This window comes from Syngnathus acus, chromosome 24 (genome assembly GCF_901709675.1).
Source record: "Syngnathus acus chromosome 24, fSynAcu1.2, whole genome shotgun sequence".
Lineage (NCBI taxonomy): Eukaryota > Metazoa > Chordata > Actinopteri > Syngnathiformes > Syngnathidae > Syngnathus > Syngnathus acus.
This window is the reverse complement of record NC_051108.1, coordinates 970061-986540: the sequence shown is the minus strand read 5'-3', so window position 1 is coordinate 986540 and position 16480 is coordinate 970061. Positions and strand designations below refer to the sequence as shown.

The 16480-nt window shown below is 48.1% G+C and overlaps 3 protein-coding genes across 6 annotated transcripts; 2 read left to right on the top strand and 1 right to left on the bottom strand.

Annotated features, from left to right (window-relative positions):
* Nucleotides 1-3082: 3082 nt before the first annotated feature.
* Nucleotides 3083-4202, top strand: LOC119118376 (homeobox protein Nkx-2.2-like; the record flags this gene model as incomplete). The annotated part of the gene is made up of 1 exon (XM_037245356.1): nt 3083-4202. A coding segment is annotated over one exon (498 nt), but the record flags the coding sequence as incomplete, so codon positions are not given.
* A 1070-nt stretch (nt 4203-5272) lies between these two features.
* Nucleotides 5273-7453, top strand: LOC119118090 (homeobox protein Nkx-2.4-like). The gene is made up of 2 exons (XM_037244840.1): nt 5273-5681; nt 6446-7453. The coding sequence occupies exons 1-2, from the start codon at nt 5297-5299 to the stop codon at nt 7009-7011; spliced, it is 951 nt and encodes a 316-aa protein (XP_037100735.1). The 5' UTR covers nt 5273-5296; the 3' UTR covers nt 7012-7453.
* xrn2 (5'-3' exoribonuclease 2) lies at nt 7308-16479 on the bottom strand. Of its 4 annotated transcripts, none has more exons than XM_037244836.1 (32): nt 16247-16479; nt 15731-15858; nt 15475-15586; nt 15296-15407; nt 15167-15225; nt 14999-15088; nt 14844-14916; nt 14721-14771; nt 14477-14634; nt 14321-14395; nt 14119-14252; nt 13973-14030; nt 13800-13907; nt 13675-13719; nt 13475-13606; nt 13340-13390; nt 13075-13166; nt 12613-12748; nt 11894-12001; nt 11734-11823; nt 11593-11665; nt 11451-11534; nt 11278-11375; nt 11123-11202; nt 10950-11006; nt 10761-10829; nt 10560-10688; nt 10115-10230; nt 8425-8470; nt 8125-8182; nt 7951-8082; nt 7308-7513 (listed from the first exon to the last, which is right to left on the bottom strand). In XM_037244836.1, the coding sequence occupies exons 1-32, from the start codon at nt 16319-16321 to the stop codon at nt 7445-7447; spliced, it is 2898 nt and encodes a 965-aa protein (XP_037100731.1). In that variant the 5' UTR covers nt 16322-16479; the 3' UTR covers nt 7308-7444. The 4 variants fall into 4 exon arrangements, with proteins under 4 accessions (XP_037100731.1, XP_037100732.1, XP_037100733.1 ...); XM_037244837.1 differs by having other exon boundaries at nt 7951-8117; nt 8160-8182; XM_037244838.1 differs by having other exon boundaries at nt 7951-8108; nt 8166-8182.
* Between the last annotated feature and the right edge of the window lies 1 nt (nt 16480).

The window sequence follows — 16480 nt, the reverse complement described above, 5'->3', positions numbered from 1 at the left end:
GTGCGTCTTTTCAAAATGTCAGTTCGCATGCCGCGCTCATTTAGTTCACACCTCCGATCGGTTACAATGGAGCATCCTGAACTCGGCAGCAGATGTTTCCCGCAGATGTTTCCCCCCGTGATAAAGTACAAAAAATAACCATTTAGTTTTCCTGTAATTTCCGCTTTACAGATGCCACTTGATGTTATGTTCTATCGATATTGAATTATACATGTTAGCAATGTTGTCGTCACGCTACATTGACTTCTTTGACATTTGACGGAGCCACGAGGCCTTTGTTTCGTTTTTAAATGTTAACGAGCGTTCCGCATGGATGGTCGCTTTCTGTCACCACAGAAATAGAAGTAAATGACGGAAATGAAAATAATCTACAATCTATTAAACCAATTCATTCGCAGTCTGTTGCTGCTGGGCGCAAAACAGCACTCAAGTACTGTGTCAGCGCTCTACACACACGCACGCACGCTCCCAAAATGATGTACTGTAGTCAGCCGCAAGAGGGCAGCAGAGCGCTCCTGTTTTGTAGTTCAAGTTGCCAATGCGTCAGTTGCAGAACAAGACCAGCAGAGAACAGCAAAAGATCACAAAAGAAAGCACAACCACAAATGTGCAGGACATAGTGTAAAAGTCGGACATGTAAAACAAACACCGTTAAAACAGTATATGAATTGCACAATATGTTAATATTTTTATTCCCATCTCATTTTGTTTCATTTATTAATGAATCAATTTAAGACTGAAATTCGGCCCAGTACAGATAAATGTGCCGCTTTTTTTCACGTACCACCAGAGGGAGCCCAAAGACCTAATTTAGACTATCACTGTTTTATTGTAGGCCCATTAAAAGGAGCAAAAGTGTATTCATTAAACTTGATCTTAGCCAAAAACAGAACAGTACTATGTTGACTTCATCCAAATATTTCTTATGTTCAAATCAGGGCACCCGCCTTACTGTACAGATTGAACTGGAGAGGTCTAGGGATTGACCTCCAGACTGGAGATTACTGTCATTGGGGACTTTCTGTGCCTCTCCCTGTTCACTTCCTCAACCTCTTGATCTCACTTTGTCCACTTCAACTCTTCCTACCTGCCCTTCCGCTCCTCAGCCATTTATCAACATTCCAACTCCTGGCTTTCTGGACTGACCTCCACGGCTCCCAAACTCCTCGCCCCCTCGTTCTTCCATGTTCTACTGCGATTACAAAGCGCCGCCGTGGTCGCTTTGTGCTTTTGTTTGTATCACCACCTACAGCGCGGCAGAGGCCCGCTCCTCGGCGGGAAGCTGGGAAGCGAAGCGAAGCTGTAGACAAATTGGGAGGCGGAACCGCGGCCCAAAGATGACGGTCCGCATTTGAAATATAGTTTTTCAAATCACTGGCACGACTGAGCGACTTGTAATCCCCCCGACCCGTTTGTCCTCATTAAGGTGGCGGCTGAGATGAAGCCTATCCCAACTGACTTTGGGCCAGAGAGCCGGCAGACAAACTGTGGACTGGTCGCCAATCAAGTGCAGGTTGATTAGACGCATTCATGGACTAGTTGCAATTGTCAGCAACCCCATATTGACTTGCAATGGGATGGTTTTCAGCTAATGTCAAGGCACACAAAGTATGTTGTGTGCGTATACTAGTGTGTGTGTGTGTCATGAATATAGGCAACATGCAGTCTATTGAAGTAGAATACCATGACAACTGCCCATGTGTGTGTGTGTGTGTGTGTGTGTGTGTGTGTGTGTGTGAGGCCATTAAAGAGTATTGAGGGGGAATAAATGGTTTAAATGAGGAGGCGGTGCAGCCTTTGTGGCTTTGTGCTTATCGTGTGTTTGTTTGCACAGTTCGACCACCCAGCAAGATCTCTCACACACACATACACACAGACACGCACACACACATACACACACACACAGATTAACTGCGAGATGTTTGCACAAATGTACAGACAAAAAAGTGGCCATAATTAAAAGAAGGCAAAAGTAGCAAACGGTTGCGCTATTCCTATCCAGAAATGAATGTTGATAATCAGAAAATCAAAAACAATAATTGACTATTTAAAGTTGCTTCTTAATCACAAGTGGAATGAGACGTAAAAATGAGCAGACAAAATCTTTCTGATGGCTGATAAATGATGACATGATTATCGATACCATGATATGATTGATATCATTATTAAAAATTCTAAACTATCCCTTGACTGATAATGACATTATTGAATCAAATCTTTTGCCTTAAAACATAATATAAACATATTTTTATACTGTAAAACCATTTACTAAAAAAGAAAAGTGCTGATAGTAATTAAGTAACCCTGATTATGTTATTTTAAATTGAATTTTAATTGATTTATTTCCAATTTACCTTTGTGACTATATATTACACAAAACATATTTAATTTCCTTCTTTTTTATCCCATCTCCCTTCGTCTTATAAAAATGACAATAAAAAAAGGGTCATTGTAATTATTTGAAAATGAGCTGTTTGTTTGTTTGTTTGTTTGTTTGTTTGTTTGTTTGTTTGTTTGTCTGCCTGCACGTGTTTTTTGCCGTAGCCAAATTTGGTGAAAAGCCAAGCGGAAGTGGCCGAGTGACGACTTTGACCCACCTCCTCATCCTCGTGCCTTTTTAACGGCCACGCGCTTCTCGTGCGTGCGTGCGAGTGCGTGCGTGCTCGTGTCAGGCGCTGCAGTCCAGGCTCCCTTCTAGAACTGCAATACACACACAAGAACCTTGTTTTTAATCCAGAATTCCAAAACAATTTGTGACAACTTGGTAACTTTTTTTCCTGCGGCATACCTTTTGCTTTTCTTCTCTTTTTTCGATTTCCTGCGCTCCGCAATGTCTTTGGGACGTGTCGGCTTCTCGGTACGGGACATTCTGGACCTGCCAGACTCTGCTGCGGGGACTTGCTGTGGTTCCGGTGCCGAAGACCCGGAAGAGGACGAGGCCAACGCCGAGGCCGCGCCCGAGGGGAACCCCACAGGGAATCACCTCGACCTGTCACGTGAGCGCACACATCTGAGCTATTTCTGGGTTCGAACCTCAGCCTCGTAGAGCGACTATTTATCTTTTTGACGACTCGGTGGATGAGCGCAGCCCGTTTTGACGTCTTTTAATTCGTCTTCTGCAGTGCACGCGCTACCAGGAGCGTCATCGGACGCGGCGCGCGACCCCGGCGAGCGCGTCTGCGGCGGCGGCGGCAGGAAGCGTCGCGTCCTGTTCTCCAAAGCGCAAACGTTGGAACTGGAGCGTCGCTTCCGGCAGCAACATTACCTGTCGGCGCCCGAAAGGGAGCACCTAGCCGGGCGCATCCGGCTCACCCCCAACCAGGTGAAGATCTGGTTCCAGAACCACCGCTACAAGATGAAGCGCGCGCGCGCCGAGCGCAGCCTGGAGGCGCTGCGGTTGCTGCGGGCGCAGGCGCAGCAGGGGTTCGCGGTCCCGGCGGTTGTGCTGCGCGATGCAAAGCCGGGCGAGCGGCCCAAGGGAATGCTCGACAGGCGGCTGGCCTTTCCGCTCTGCGCCTACGCGCACGTCCCCCAAAGGGCCCTCGCGCGGCTCACCTGCTGGAACGCCAACTGGACCTGAGGCGCCTGCGTGCGCATGCACGACACTTGATTGAATACAAAACATACGGGAGTTGAAGCACCCTTTTTGAATGTTGGTCTTTCCGTATTTTTTGAATGTTGATAAAAAAAGATCTTATTTTACGTCGACAGACTGTTAGTGTTTTATAAATTATTTGTAATGTTGCGCAACGTTTTGTACTTTTTATGCATTTATAAAATTAACTTCGGTTCGATGTCACTGAAAAGAAGACCATCGTTTGGCTGCTGACTTGGTGTTTAATCCACCACGTTATCTTAACTCACGTGCAGCCAATCTCCATGTTCGAACGACGTTTTTTTTCAGTGTGGTATTTGATACCATTTACATTTTGGTGCAGTTTATTTCATTTTCAGTAATGTGTGAAAACTGTGCTCAAAATATACCCCAGAAATTGGCAAAACATTAAAAATGTATTTTGTTTGTATGGACGGAACGTTACATGCATGATGTTCATAGGAGCCAAATTATTGTGTGTATTATTGTCAATGTTTTTTGTTGTATTGTTTTACGGTTTTGCAAAGCGCTTTGTTACAACGAAACAAAGCGCGATATAAATAAAGACGAATTGCATGTTTTGCAGTGGAAATGTGTGTGCGTGTGCACGAGGACGCGCAGTTGAAGTCAGGCTATAGTGGCGGTGACAGTGGGGGGTGAGGGAGACCCCTCCCTCCTCCCTCCACGTGCACCCATCATTAGGACTTGAAAACGTTTGATCATATCTCAGCTAAAAAATATGTTTAATATCATTCATTTTCTAATTCCATGATCAATATCACGATGATATCGAATCGAGGGAAGCCAGTCGAGCATTTGATGCACACAATAAACTATATATAACAGCAAAATTAACGAAAAATCGTGACAAAGACAATCAATTGTGGTAAAGACTCACGCTGTGGTCAGATCTGTGACGTCACGTTGTAATGAGGACTTGTCCACCTGTGACGTCATATGGCGAAAAATAGATGAAAAAAATTGCAGTTCTTAAGTCGTACGTATTCATTTTGTTATGTTTTTGCTGTCATTATTCTATAATTAGTATTTCATGTGCAACATAACAGGCCACCTGCTTGACATTTGCATCGAGCGCCTGGAACACTAACATGCAGTTCATCGCAATGACGCTAGGTGGCAGCAGGAGCTTGACCAATTACGTATAAACACACTCGCATGTGCAAATGCATAACTTGCCTCCTTCTCCTCCTCCACAGCCGCGCTAGGAGTGGGCCTCATTCCTTGAATGCTTATTGGTCAAAGTGACACCGAGAGCAAAGCAATGTGCACAAGCAGCCAAAGTCAAACTCAGTCATAAACTGCAGTTATACTTAAAGCAACCCATCGCATCACTAATTAGGAAAAACATCGCTGTGAAGATAAATCCACTTTTTTCATACTTAAAATAGGTTTGCAATCAAAGTCAAAGTTTGTTGTTTCACGGGTCAAACTTTCAATCCTGAGATAACATTTTCTATTTTCATTATTCAATGAGCTTCTTGGGATTTCTGATCCACAAAATTCAAATAAAAACGACAAGAGCTGACTCACCTGAGGAGCACGCGTTGCGTTGACTGTCAATCAGCACGACTCGCCCCGCCCCTCCCCGTCCGCAACTGGGATAAGGTCTCGCTTGCATCCCGTGTCGGCCTCATCGTGCAACAGGAGGGAGGGTGGGACGTAGGGAGGCGTCCGTCCAGCATGTCCCTGAGCCCCCCCAGGCACTCCACCCCCTTCTCGGTCATCGACATCCTGCAGCACGGCCCCATGGACGACCTCCACCGGAGGTTCGGCGCCGTGCAGGAGCCCGGACTGGCCGGCTTGTACCGGTACCAGCAGCAGCAGCACCAGCAGCAGCACCAGCAGCACCAGCACCTCCATCAGCAGCATCAGCACCATCTGCAACACCAGCCCCACCTGTCCACTTCCCCCGACGCCTACAACGTACCGCACTTCTCGGGCTCGGTCGGGGGGTTCTGCAGCGGCGGCGGCGGCGGAGAAATGCCGGCCTATCAGGAGTCGCTAAGGCCGGTTGGCCCTGCGGCTGCGGCCTGGTACGGCGGCCCCGAAACAAGATACGCGCCAAGTTAGTTGACATATATTTCGATCATCTTTGCCACTATTTACACTCAATTTAATTCCGTTTTAAATACTTTACAGTTGAGTTCAATGCAACAGTGTAGTCCATTTAATCCACCTTTGTTTTGAAACTCGGCGAAAAAGGATGCATGCGAGAAACGATTAAAAGTTGGAGACAAAAAAAAGAACCAAAAGGCCTACTAACTTTAATCTTTTTTTTCCAAATTGAAATTCCTTTTGTTGCGTAAATTTACAAAATGTTTACTTTAAAGTTTGTTACATGAGAGGTTTATTTTTAGGAAAAAAAAGTAACCTTGCATTGAAAAACAAAAAGATGTGGGAGTTACTTCACAATAGTTGCATTTAATTCAAGGACTTTAATCCAGTCATTTGTTACAATAATTTAGCATTAATTTCCCCCAAATTAGTGTTGGTGCTTTTCTTACTTTAATTAAATTGATTTCCGTTCATATCTATTAATTCACCGCATTGTAGTCAGATTCTTTTAATTACTGTTGGACGACAAATCGCGCAAGCATTTTGGAACCTATCATTTGACTTTTGGTAACATTTTATATTTACGTCATATTTTTGAGTGCATATCTATTTTTATCGGCTGTAAAATTACACCACTGTTTTCCTCGATTAGGGATCAATTGATTGCTGCACTAAAGCAAGTGTGCAAATCTTGCACACAAAAAATAACGCTTCGTGAGATATTCTTGGATTAAGGAGAAAAAATAGTGGCATAACCTCGTGTTGACTTTGCAGTTTCCCAGCTGATGGGCTCCTGCGGCGGCCTGTCGGGCGGCTTGTCTGCAGCCTTGGACGGCTGCACCAAGGCCGCCTTGTCGGCGGCCCCGCGGAGGAAGCGTCGAGTGCTCTTCTCGCAGGCCCAAGTCTTCGAGCTGGAGCGCCGCTTCAAGCAGCAAAAGTACCTGTCGGCCCCCGAGAGGGAGCACCTGGCCGGCCTCATCCACCTCAGCCCCAACCAGGTGAAGATCTGGTTCCAGAACCACCGCTACAAGCTCAAGCGACAGCTCAAGGACAAGGCGGCGCAGCGGCAGCATGACGCAGGCGGCGGCGGCCTGTGCGCGATCAACCGCTCATCGCCGATGCTCGCCAAGCCCAGCCGGGGCGAACCCGAACCGACGGCGGAGGCCAAGACGAGCAACCAGCAACTCGAACGGGACGTCCAGGAGGAGCACCGGGAAGGGAAAGGGGGCCGCTCGCTAGAGTCGCCCACGGGCTTCCGCGCGCGCACGGACGCGGCGGTGCTTGATTACACCGGCGGCGTGCTCGGTTCCTCCACTTTGCTCTACGGCAGAACTTGGTAGGACCGAACCGGAGCGGAGACAGACGCGGACTGAGGAGGTGCAAGTTTTTGGGCTGTTTTTTGGAGCCAAAGTTGGCGTTGCCTTGGACATGTGACTGGATTCCTGCAGACTCTTGACTACGTAATTATTTCAGCTTTCAAGCAAAAATATTCAATTGTCAATGAATATCTTTCCTTTGCCCTCTGAATTTAGACTATTCGTTTGAAATGAAATTATGGAACTTATTACATTTCAAAGCATATTTGGACGTTTTTAGTAGTTGCACTGGATGAAAGAATAAAAAAAAAAAGTGCAAGTTAACACATGACTTGTTCTTTTATTGGACAAGTTAATAAAAGACATTGTTGGAGAATCTCTCAAAAGTACAACAGTCACTTAAAGTTCCACGTATATTTTGGAATAAAAAGAATGAAAGAAGAAGAAAAAAAAAAGCTCATTCCCAGACATATCTTCTGGACTCAGGTGGTGCAGGGTAACCACCTCTGTTGGAACTGTTGTGGCCCTAAAAAGCAAACAAAGTGCATTTTCTCTAACAATGACAATTTGGAGATGCAATAGATGGCAGTTTACCAAAATTGGAACAATCAAAACTTCAACATTTCATGTGAGCATTGAGTTCAAGCAAGTAACATGACAAATGGATTTTCTTTGAATTATCACCAATGACTATGATGAACTAAATGCATCAAATTTGAAAATAAAAACCCATGAAGCTTTTTTGGGGAGGGGTGTTCTGCCCCCTCCCGCCCCCAAAAAAAAAAAAGAGTAGGAAGATAAAACTTGCATAAGTCTTATTTGCCATCGGTTAAATTCTCCTTCAACTGCCATCTCAAAATGAAATGAGAAGGAAGAAAGTTTTGACTGAGAATTATATTTCAATATAAAGCCTACCTTGAACAATTAATAAACGACTCTCATTACGGTTTATTTTTTTGGTACCTGTTGCCAGTCGTTTCTTTGCTGCTGGAAGTGCGACTGGTAGCCGCCGCGTCCAGCCCCGCCGCCACCCCGGCTGGCGTTGTGTTGGTAGGCTCCCCGCTGTGACTGCATGGCCCGGTCCCAGCCGTGAGCGCCGCCGCCACGACCGCCGCCGCCACGACCGCCGCTGCCACGACCGCCGCCGCCACCTCCGCCACCACGGCCGCTGCCGCCACCTCCGTAAGGATGATGCCTGAAAACACAAACAACTTCATATTTCGCATCATGCTTTTGGCAAGTATTAAAAAAAATTCACATTTCACCAATTCATCTAAACAAAATGAGTATCTTGCCGCCACCTTGTGGCATCTACAGGCAATGGTAAGCGTTTTTCAAGAAATATTGAGGGTCTGGCAGCAAATAAACAGTTGCAAACCTACTAAAAGAAATTGTCGACTTTTTTTCCCGAAAACAAAATGACCGCTCGAGACTCACCGTTGAAAGCGAGGCTGATGCTCATAGGACGATGACGATCTAGAATCTGCACACAACAAAGAACGGAGTCAGGCTCAGTTACAAAGACCCGAAGGAGCCGTCGGCAGAACGGGGCCGCCGCGTGACATTGGCGTGGATCAAATCCGGGCCCCGGGAGTTCCGAGGGGGAACATTTGCATGTTTTGTTGAGCAAATGAAAAAAAATGAAGAAGCATTGAGCTGGCGGGATTGTGGACTCCTCAAGTGGCTAGCTTCTATCGAGGCGAACATTTCACAAAGGCCCACTTGAGGAAAAACAAGACAAAATAGCCAAAGGCTGCTTCCAGAGCCACCGTTGCCATGGTGATGACCAGCTGCCCGCTCCACCTGCCGCCGTGGACACCTTGCGACTACTACAAGTTTTTTTGTCAATCATTTAAATGTTAGGGAGCAGCTCGATACAACAAACACACACCAAAAAATTGCTTGAAATATTGAGGGAAAAAAAAAAAAAAGTCTTTGAAACAAAGCAAAGAAAGCCGCGAGAAGCAATGGAGCTCGAATTCTTACAAATCAAATCGAATATAATAATAAAAAAAGTTTCATATCCGTTAATAATACCGAACTTTTGCATGGACTTTTTTTGTTGTTCAAGTTAATGTGACACAAAATCTGCGTTTAATGCGGGGGATTGCTTCAAATCCGACTATGCGTGCGAGATGGGGAGGAGGGCTCAGAATTAATTTTCGGGCCTATAGTTACATTTGTGGCATCTTTTGAGAAAGGAAACACGGCTTGAATCGGAGGTCAAGTAGGAAATATCGGGCAGAGGGCGGCGCCACCGCCATGCCGGTTATTCTCCCGTTTGATGAAGTCTTGCGTTGACGCGGCTCAAGTGGACCACCCAGCGGGCTGGCAATTAGAAGGCCGGGCCTGAAAAGCCGGGGAATGACAAGTGGACACCTGTCAATCTCTTTAATTAGTCGTGATCTGAGAGCGTCTGGGCCTCCAGCGTGCGCGCACAAAAGCCAACAAAAGGATTACGCCTTCCAATCCCGACAGCGCGCACTGGCCACTCTATTAGGTACGGATTAGCGGCCGCTCGGCAACTAAACGCCCCTTTTCAATTTCCACGCCGACTCTTTGACTCAGCTCAAACAAAAACAGAGTTTTGGTTTTTTTTTTTTCCCCCAGACGTCCACTTTTCATAGATGACACTGTTGATTCCTGCAAAACTATCCAAGTTCCCTCAATGGGTCGTCAGAAAATATTTGGGGATTTCTGCAGGCCTCCACAAAAGCAGCTTGATTATCTAAATGTGTAATGCAAATAGAACAGTTGCAACATCAGTTTTTCCTTTGGATGTCAATGAGCAACATTTCTAGCAATTTAAATGCATTGTTGCAAAGCGTAATTTTTTTGTGTCGTCCTATGAAAAGAAAAAGCAATTTACGTGAAAAAAAAAAAACTCCCAAAATATTTTGCTGCCGAAACGGAGTGACAAAGTTAGCGAGCGGGTCAGAGGGTGGGCAGACTTGTTAGTTTGTCGCTTTAGCCGCGCGGCGTCAGAGCTTGGCCGCGGGCACACAAAGACGCCCTGGCGAGCTCGCTGTGGGGGGGTGGCCGCCTCCTCAAAGAAGAACTTAACTTGCCTCTCGAGGCAAGGAGAGACCGATTTGGCTTATGGCCGCCGTGCGCACGTGTGTCTTACGTTGGTAGGACTGGTTATTGCCGCCGCGGGGCGTGCGGTAGTTTCCTTGCTGTTGGTAGTTGTTCGGTGGCGGGTAATTGTTGTATTGGCCGTCCTGTTGGTTTCTGAGCGAGTGACTGCAAGAGGGAAAAAAAAAAAAGAGGATGTCAAACATGTAGCTTGGCAGCTTCTAGCAGGACTTTTTTTTTTTAAACAGAAAGGTGCTCATCATGAATTCCAAACACGGCGCTTTCAGGGGTGCCAGATGTTCAATTATTGCCGTTTCTTAATGATAATGTGGACGTGCGGAGGAGGAAGTGGAGATCATAATCAAGCATGGCTGCTTAATGGCCAGCGTGGAGGCGGGACACAAACATTTAGAGAAAGAAAAAAGTGCTGTACACGCATAACAAAATAAATGACATTGTAAATGAGCAGAAAGGGAAAAAAAAAAAAAACAACTCACCCCAGAGCTCGGAAGCCCGACTGGTCCAAATGAGCCTGCTGCCGGTTGGAGTTGAAACCCAGCTGAGGCCTCCACGGCTGGTTCTCCCGCCTGTTCCAGTCCCCCGGCTTCAGCACGTTGTTGGGAAGCCTGAAGGCAGTCAAGGCCATGTGACGCTTGGCATTACAAGCCTCGAAAAATGAAAAAGTGTTTGTTACTGACTTTGCTCCGGGGAGGAGCTGAGCCTTGAACACAAAGCCCTCGTCAAACTGGGGATCCTTGAACTTCACTCTGGAAGACAAAAAATGTGCTCAATTGAAATGGAAGCAAATTTTCTGCTAGCTTCATGCTAACACACCGCCATTGACAGGCTGACAAAACTAGCGCTGACACTGTGGCACTTATTCTCACCCGATGGCGGTGTTGTGCGCAACGTCCCGCAGCATGGGGACGGGTGACTGCACCGGCCTGAGGTACAAAAGGTCAAAGGCGAGTGAGCGTCCCGGCGGCTCAGACAGCGGGGCGGCTCGGTTCGCCTTCTGCCCGGGAACGTGCAGGAGGGAGCACGAGCAAGTGGTCCTTACTTATCTGGTAGGATGGGGTCATCATCGAGTGATAGGGTACCTTGGATTCCGTGGCAGAGCTCTGCGGGCATTGTGGTGTCCTACAAGACAACAGCGACGTGATCCGACCTACCACGTGAGTGCCGGCCGCACTTCTATTTTTAGGCGGGCGTTACCTCTTCACATTGTGTATTGTAGAGTTCCTGGATGAAGTCCGACAGCGGGTGAGAGCTCCTGACAAACAACAAGTCGCTTCCTAGACTGTTTCTCCTCGCTGCAACCACCATTGAACTCATTTCAATTCATGAGAAAAACGAATAATTCAACGGCGTTGAAATGCGAGACTGACCTTCTTCGGCCGTGAGGTCGGGGTAGACGTTGGCCAGCGTGGTTCGCAGGCGCCGCTCGTCCACAAAGGGCAACAAGGACACGCCTTGGAGAAGCAATAGCGTCAACAGAGCGGAAGCAAAGCGACTGGGCGAAGAGCTCACCTTGCCAGGCGTGCTTCTTCCCGTTCAGGTCTACGGCGAAGTCGTCGGGGTAGAAATCGATGATGGGAGAGTCCTGTATCACAACACGTTTTTTTTTACAAATATATTACACAGCAAGTGCTTCAAGTGCCGCCGACTCACCGCATTGCTCATAAGATTCCGCCACGTTTCTGGCAGGAAGTTGCCACTGGCGGCAGGAAACACGCTCATCAGCTGCTCCAGCGGCTTGAACTGCACGCGCACACCGCAAAATAATTTCACATGGACCTTACGTGGGCGTCACCGGGCCACGCTCGCTTACCGGTTGGGTTCCTCGCTCAAAGTCGCTGAACAGTCCTTCGATGTCCTTGAAGTCGGAGGCAAAGGGGGCGTAGTGGAAGGGGAAGTACCACTTCCAGGAGGCGCAGCCCTGCAAGCACAAACATGTCCTGAATGTCATTTTGGACATTTTAGGTTGGAAGGAGCTTCATCAAAAGCATTTGGCTTCTATCAAACGATTATTCCCCAAAACCCAAGTAAAAGAAAAACAGAAGCGCAAGTATGGCGCTTTTAATTTGATTCAAACACCCCCCTTCCCCCTAATTTTAGGATGAGGAGAGGGGGGGGGGGCTAGCGTGTCAAATTACAGCTCTCAAATGGCAGCGGTCCGTTGGAGCTCCCCGTGGCAGACGCAAAACAAAGAGAAGGTCCTCATCGTAGCCGGGGACATTGACAAGTGATTTCGGGAGCAAAGTGTGAATCACGTCTTGGCTGTTTCACGGCCCCCCTCTTGGCGACCGGCGCGTGACGCTAACGCCGTTGGCAGCGGCACCGTGAATGCGCGGCAACGCCCGGCGGACACGTCCCGTCTGCCTAGGACCTTTTAATCAATTCAGAGCGGCCCGCTGAGACCGGCTTTGGATTGCGAAGCATGTGGAGACTGACTCCCCCCCTCCCCCCCGCTCGCGGAGTCTCAAAATAGTGGCAGCCCTATTTTCAAGCACATGGAGGTGAGGTGAGGCGGAGTGGGCGTGGCCTCACTTGGTAGTAATAGCGCAGAACCCAGCAGAGGCCCTCCACGTAGGACTGGACAACCTTCTTCTTGAAGCCTTCGTCGGAAGCGTCCACGTCAAACTTGGTCTTGTAGTAGCGCTGCTTCCAGCCGTCCTCCCACAACCTGCAAAGTGCAAAGCGCAATCAAACGGCTTTCGCCTCCATTTCTTCATTCTCTTTTGACATCTGGGGAAATTGAAATTATGGAGGCCGTGCAGCATCTGTGCCTTCAGGAGGCCCGGCGCTCCCCGTAGGCCGCGCCGGGCCTCCTGAAGGCAAAGTCTCCATGAATACCAAATCAGTCGGGCGGATTTAGCAGATTTGTTAAGTGCGTCACACAGGAATTGACTGCTTTCCATTTTAATTGTGTGCGTGTGTGCGCTTTTGTACAATTCATGTCTGCGCCTTGGTGGAGAAGCAGGACCGCCAGCCAGCTTCATTCCAACTTGCCTGACGTTGTCTTCCGGCTCGGACTCGTCGTCGCTGTCTGCTTTTCTCTTCATGCCTCTGTTGTTGTTGGCGTCGTCGCTGGGGCCCGCAAACTGCCGACGCCGCAAATTAAAATGAAGTAAACATTCGACTTTGCTTTTTCCCCCCTGATTATTTTGTTTTTTTAAATAGATTTTTTAGCTTTGAGAACATTTTATTATTTTTTTTAGCTTTGAGAACAGCTTTATAAAAATGTTTCTCGGGTGACGAGACAAATGCAACTCACATTGGCGCCTGCGCCATTCTTCATCGAGGCCTTCAGGGACTGAGCGGCATCCTGGACAACAACAACACACAAACAAACACACCTTTAAAACACAGAAGCGAAGCTCGAGCCAGGTGCTGAGATTTGAGGCGGCACCTGATTGGACCGCATCCTCATGTCGTAGGCTTGCTGGCGAGGGTTCTCCACCGCGTGTGGGTTGTGACCTCTACCCAGCGCGTGGGGGGCGAATTGGCCCTCTGTCATGTAGGCGGGGCCTTGCCGCTCCCACTACGCTCATGAAAACACAAAAATTTCGATTTTGATAGTTGACTGCCGACAGAGTCCAAGTAACTTACCTTCATCCGTTGTCGTTTGTCTCTCATCCTCTTCCTAAAAATCACCTGATAAGACAGAAAAGGCTTTCAATCAAATCGGGCCTCGTTTTGTGTGCCTGGGAATGTTTGTCAAGTTGGAAACTTGCATCGTCTGCTTTGCGTTTCTGGAAGATGTTGTCCTCGGCCACGCCCACGGCCCGCATGATCAGCTCCACGCGTGAAAGGTTGACGTAGCCGTTTTCTGTCAGGTAGCCCTGTACGCACACACACGCAGTCATCAGCGCCCGCAATCCCATGCACAGCCACCGGCCACACTTACTCCGGTATTGTGCACTACTTCTTTGTAGATCCTCACCAGTCGATCTATCGCCCCCTCTCTGCGAGATGAGGGAACAGCGGCAAGTATAAGATTATTTGCTGAAACCCCCTTAGACAGGGCGGGCATTGCGAGTACGAAGATGTGACCTGATTTCCAAGGAAGGCAGGTGAGGGAGGAAGTCATTTCCGACAAAGAAACACATGAACACCCAGTCGTCGACGCTCCTCTCAAAGTCGTACGGGAAGGGCAGACTGGACATGGTCAAGTCTCGAACGAGATACTGAAAGACGACGTGGCGCCATTAGCGTGTCACTCTGCCTAACACACACACAAAAAAAAGTCACGTACCTCTCTCAGCACGCAGAGCCGGATGAAGATGAACTCTTGTTCACACACCGGCTTGGTGTCTGCAAATTCATCGTGCTGGAGGGGGCGAGAGGTGAAAGCGAGGATTTTATTTCGGGAAGTATTGACGAGGGCGCGGAGAATGCGGCGTGATCTGACCTGGCCTTGCTTTTCTCGGGCGAGACCCTGACACTCTTTCATTGCGTGGCCCATTTGATTGCAGAGCGCGCAGGGGCGGGACTGGTTGGGTTTGAACTCCTCCCGGATGATGGTGAAGTTGGGCTCGTGCGTGGCCAAGCCCAGCATAATGAGGTCCGCTGAGTGGTTGACGCAAAGCAACACAAGTTTAGTTGCAAAAGAAAAATACAATAATTTCATCTCCCAACGTGCGCTGAAGACTGACCGTCAGCACCGCACAGGCAGTGATGTGTGTTGGGGTCGTGGTTGGGCTGAGCTGCGGATTTAAAAACTGCCAATTAAAAACTTTGCCGCCATCTTGGCACAACTTGTCATGAGCGAGCGGCACCTCTCTGTCTCCTGATGTAGTCCATGATCTTGTGCTCGCCTTCGCCGGGCACGCTGGCGTCAGACAGGATGACCTTCGAGACCCGCAAAGGAAAAGGATTCTTAGCGACGACATGGTCGCCGTCTCAACGCGCCACGTGAGCGTGCGGAGCTCACCGTGAGGTTTCGCCATCCCGGGTCGTTGCTGAGTCGGTCTGCGACGTAGTAGCGAAGACACTGCGCCAGGTTGTCCATGAACTCTGTCCCCTGGAGACACGAGACAAACGGTCACCTCAACATATTTCCAAGACAAACGGTCACCTCAACCTATCTGATTCCCCTTACCGGCGTGATGCAGTTGCTGTCAAACCTCTCCTTAATCTCATCAGGCGGCAGGTATCTTCCTGCGCAGGAAGATGTGCACGTCAGATAATTGGACGACTAGTTCGTCTTTGACGCGGGGGGGACACAAACCTTTCTGGATGACCTCCTCCCGTATGCGATTCTTCTCTTCGGTCAGCTCCACGCCTTCTTTGGAAGAGCGGAAGCGGCGAGAGCGCTGTTGGTTCATTTTGGCACGAGGCGCCTGGTTGAGAGTGGAACGGTCAGGTTATTTCGGAGTGGGGAATGTTCCGCGCGTCCGAGTCGCTTACCACGCCGTCGATGGCCATGTACAAAACTCTCCTGGGACGCACGATATTGAACAGACGATCGATATATTCAAAGATGGCCACCATCATCTCATCCTCGTTTTTTGGCGGCGCTCTGTGGACACGTCAAAAACAGACATTTCAACAAAAACAAAATTTGCGACAACAAAAGTGGCCAGTCCGACCACACTTGGTCTTGCGACAAATCTTGTCACAATTCTACGGGTAAAAAAAATAAATAATAGGAAGCACTTCATACTTGTCTTCCGGATGTGTACAAGGGTGTATGATTCCGTTCATGTCCAAATACAAATTGTCAAACTCCACCTCGTTGGGGTTTGGCTTGGTTGTGTCGACGGGGATGCGAACTCCATTGCAGTCCCGACCCTGGAAGACACAAACAATAACATTCCCATTAAACCTTGAATAATGGGTTTTTTTACGATGACGTCACATTTTGCACGACATTGGCAACAAGTCAGAGCAAATTAAGGTAGCTGCTCAGTTGTGCAACATCCAAATGTAAGTAAAATAGAAATCTAGAGTCGGCCCGCTTAATATTTGGACAACTTGGAAAGTTGGAGCATTGACGGAAGTCAAAGTACATCATGGGCCGAGAACGACCCATTTTGTTTTCAATTTAGTCAGACTCCATTCACGGCTGATGTGCAAAAAACGAAAACAGTCTAAAACGAGTCCTCGTATAAACTTAAATTGCGACGGCAAATGTGCTTTGAATTTTGCAAGTACGAATGCCAATATGCTACGTACTTACCTTCTCCTCCACACAATGTACAACAATGGAAGGATATTTGCGGCTCAGCCAACGGAAAAATGCCGGGACTCCCATCTCTTAACTATTGCTTTCCCCGCTACGCAATAAAAACGGTTCAACGTCGACAAAAGTCCCTAAAAACGTCACGTAAAACACCAACTTCAAATCGCGTGGTAAATGTAGCGCGCTCGTAGCTACATGCTTGTCGGGAACCTGGTGTTTTTCCGGGTCACG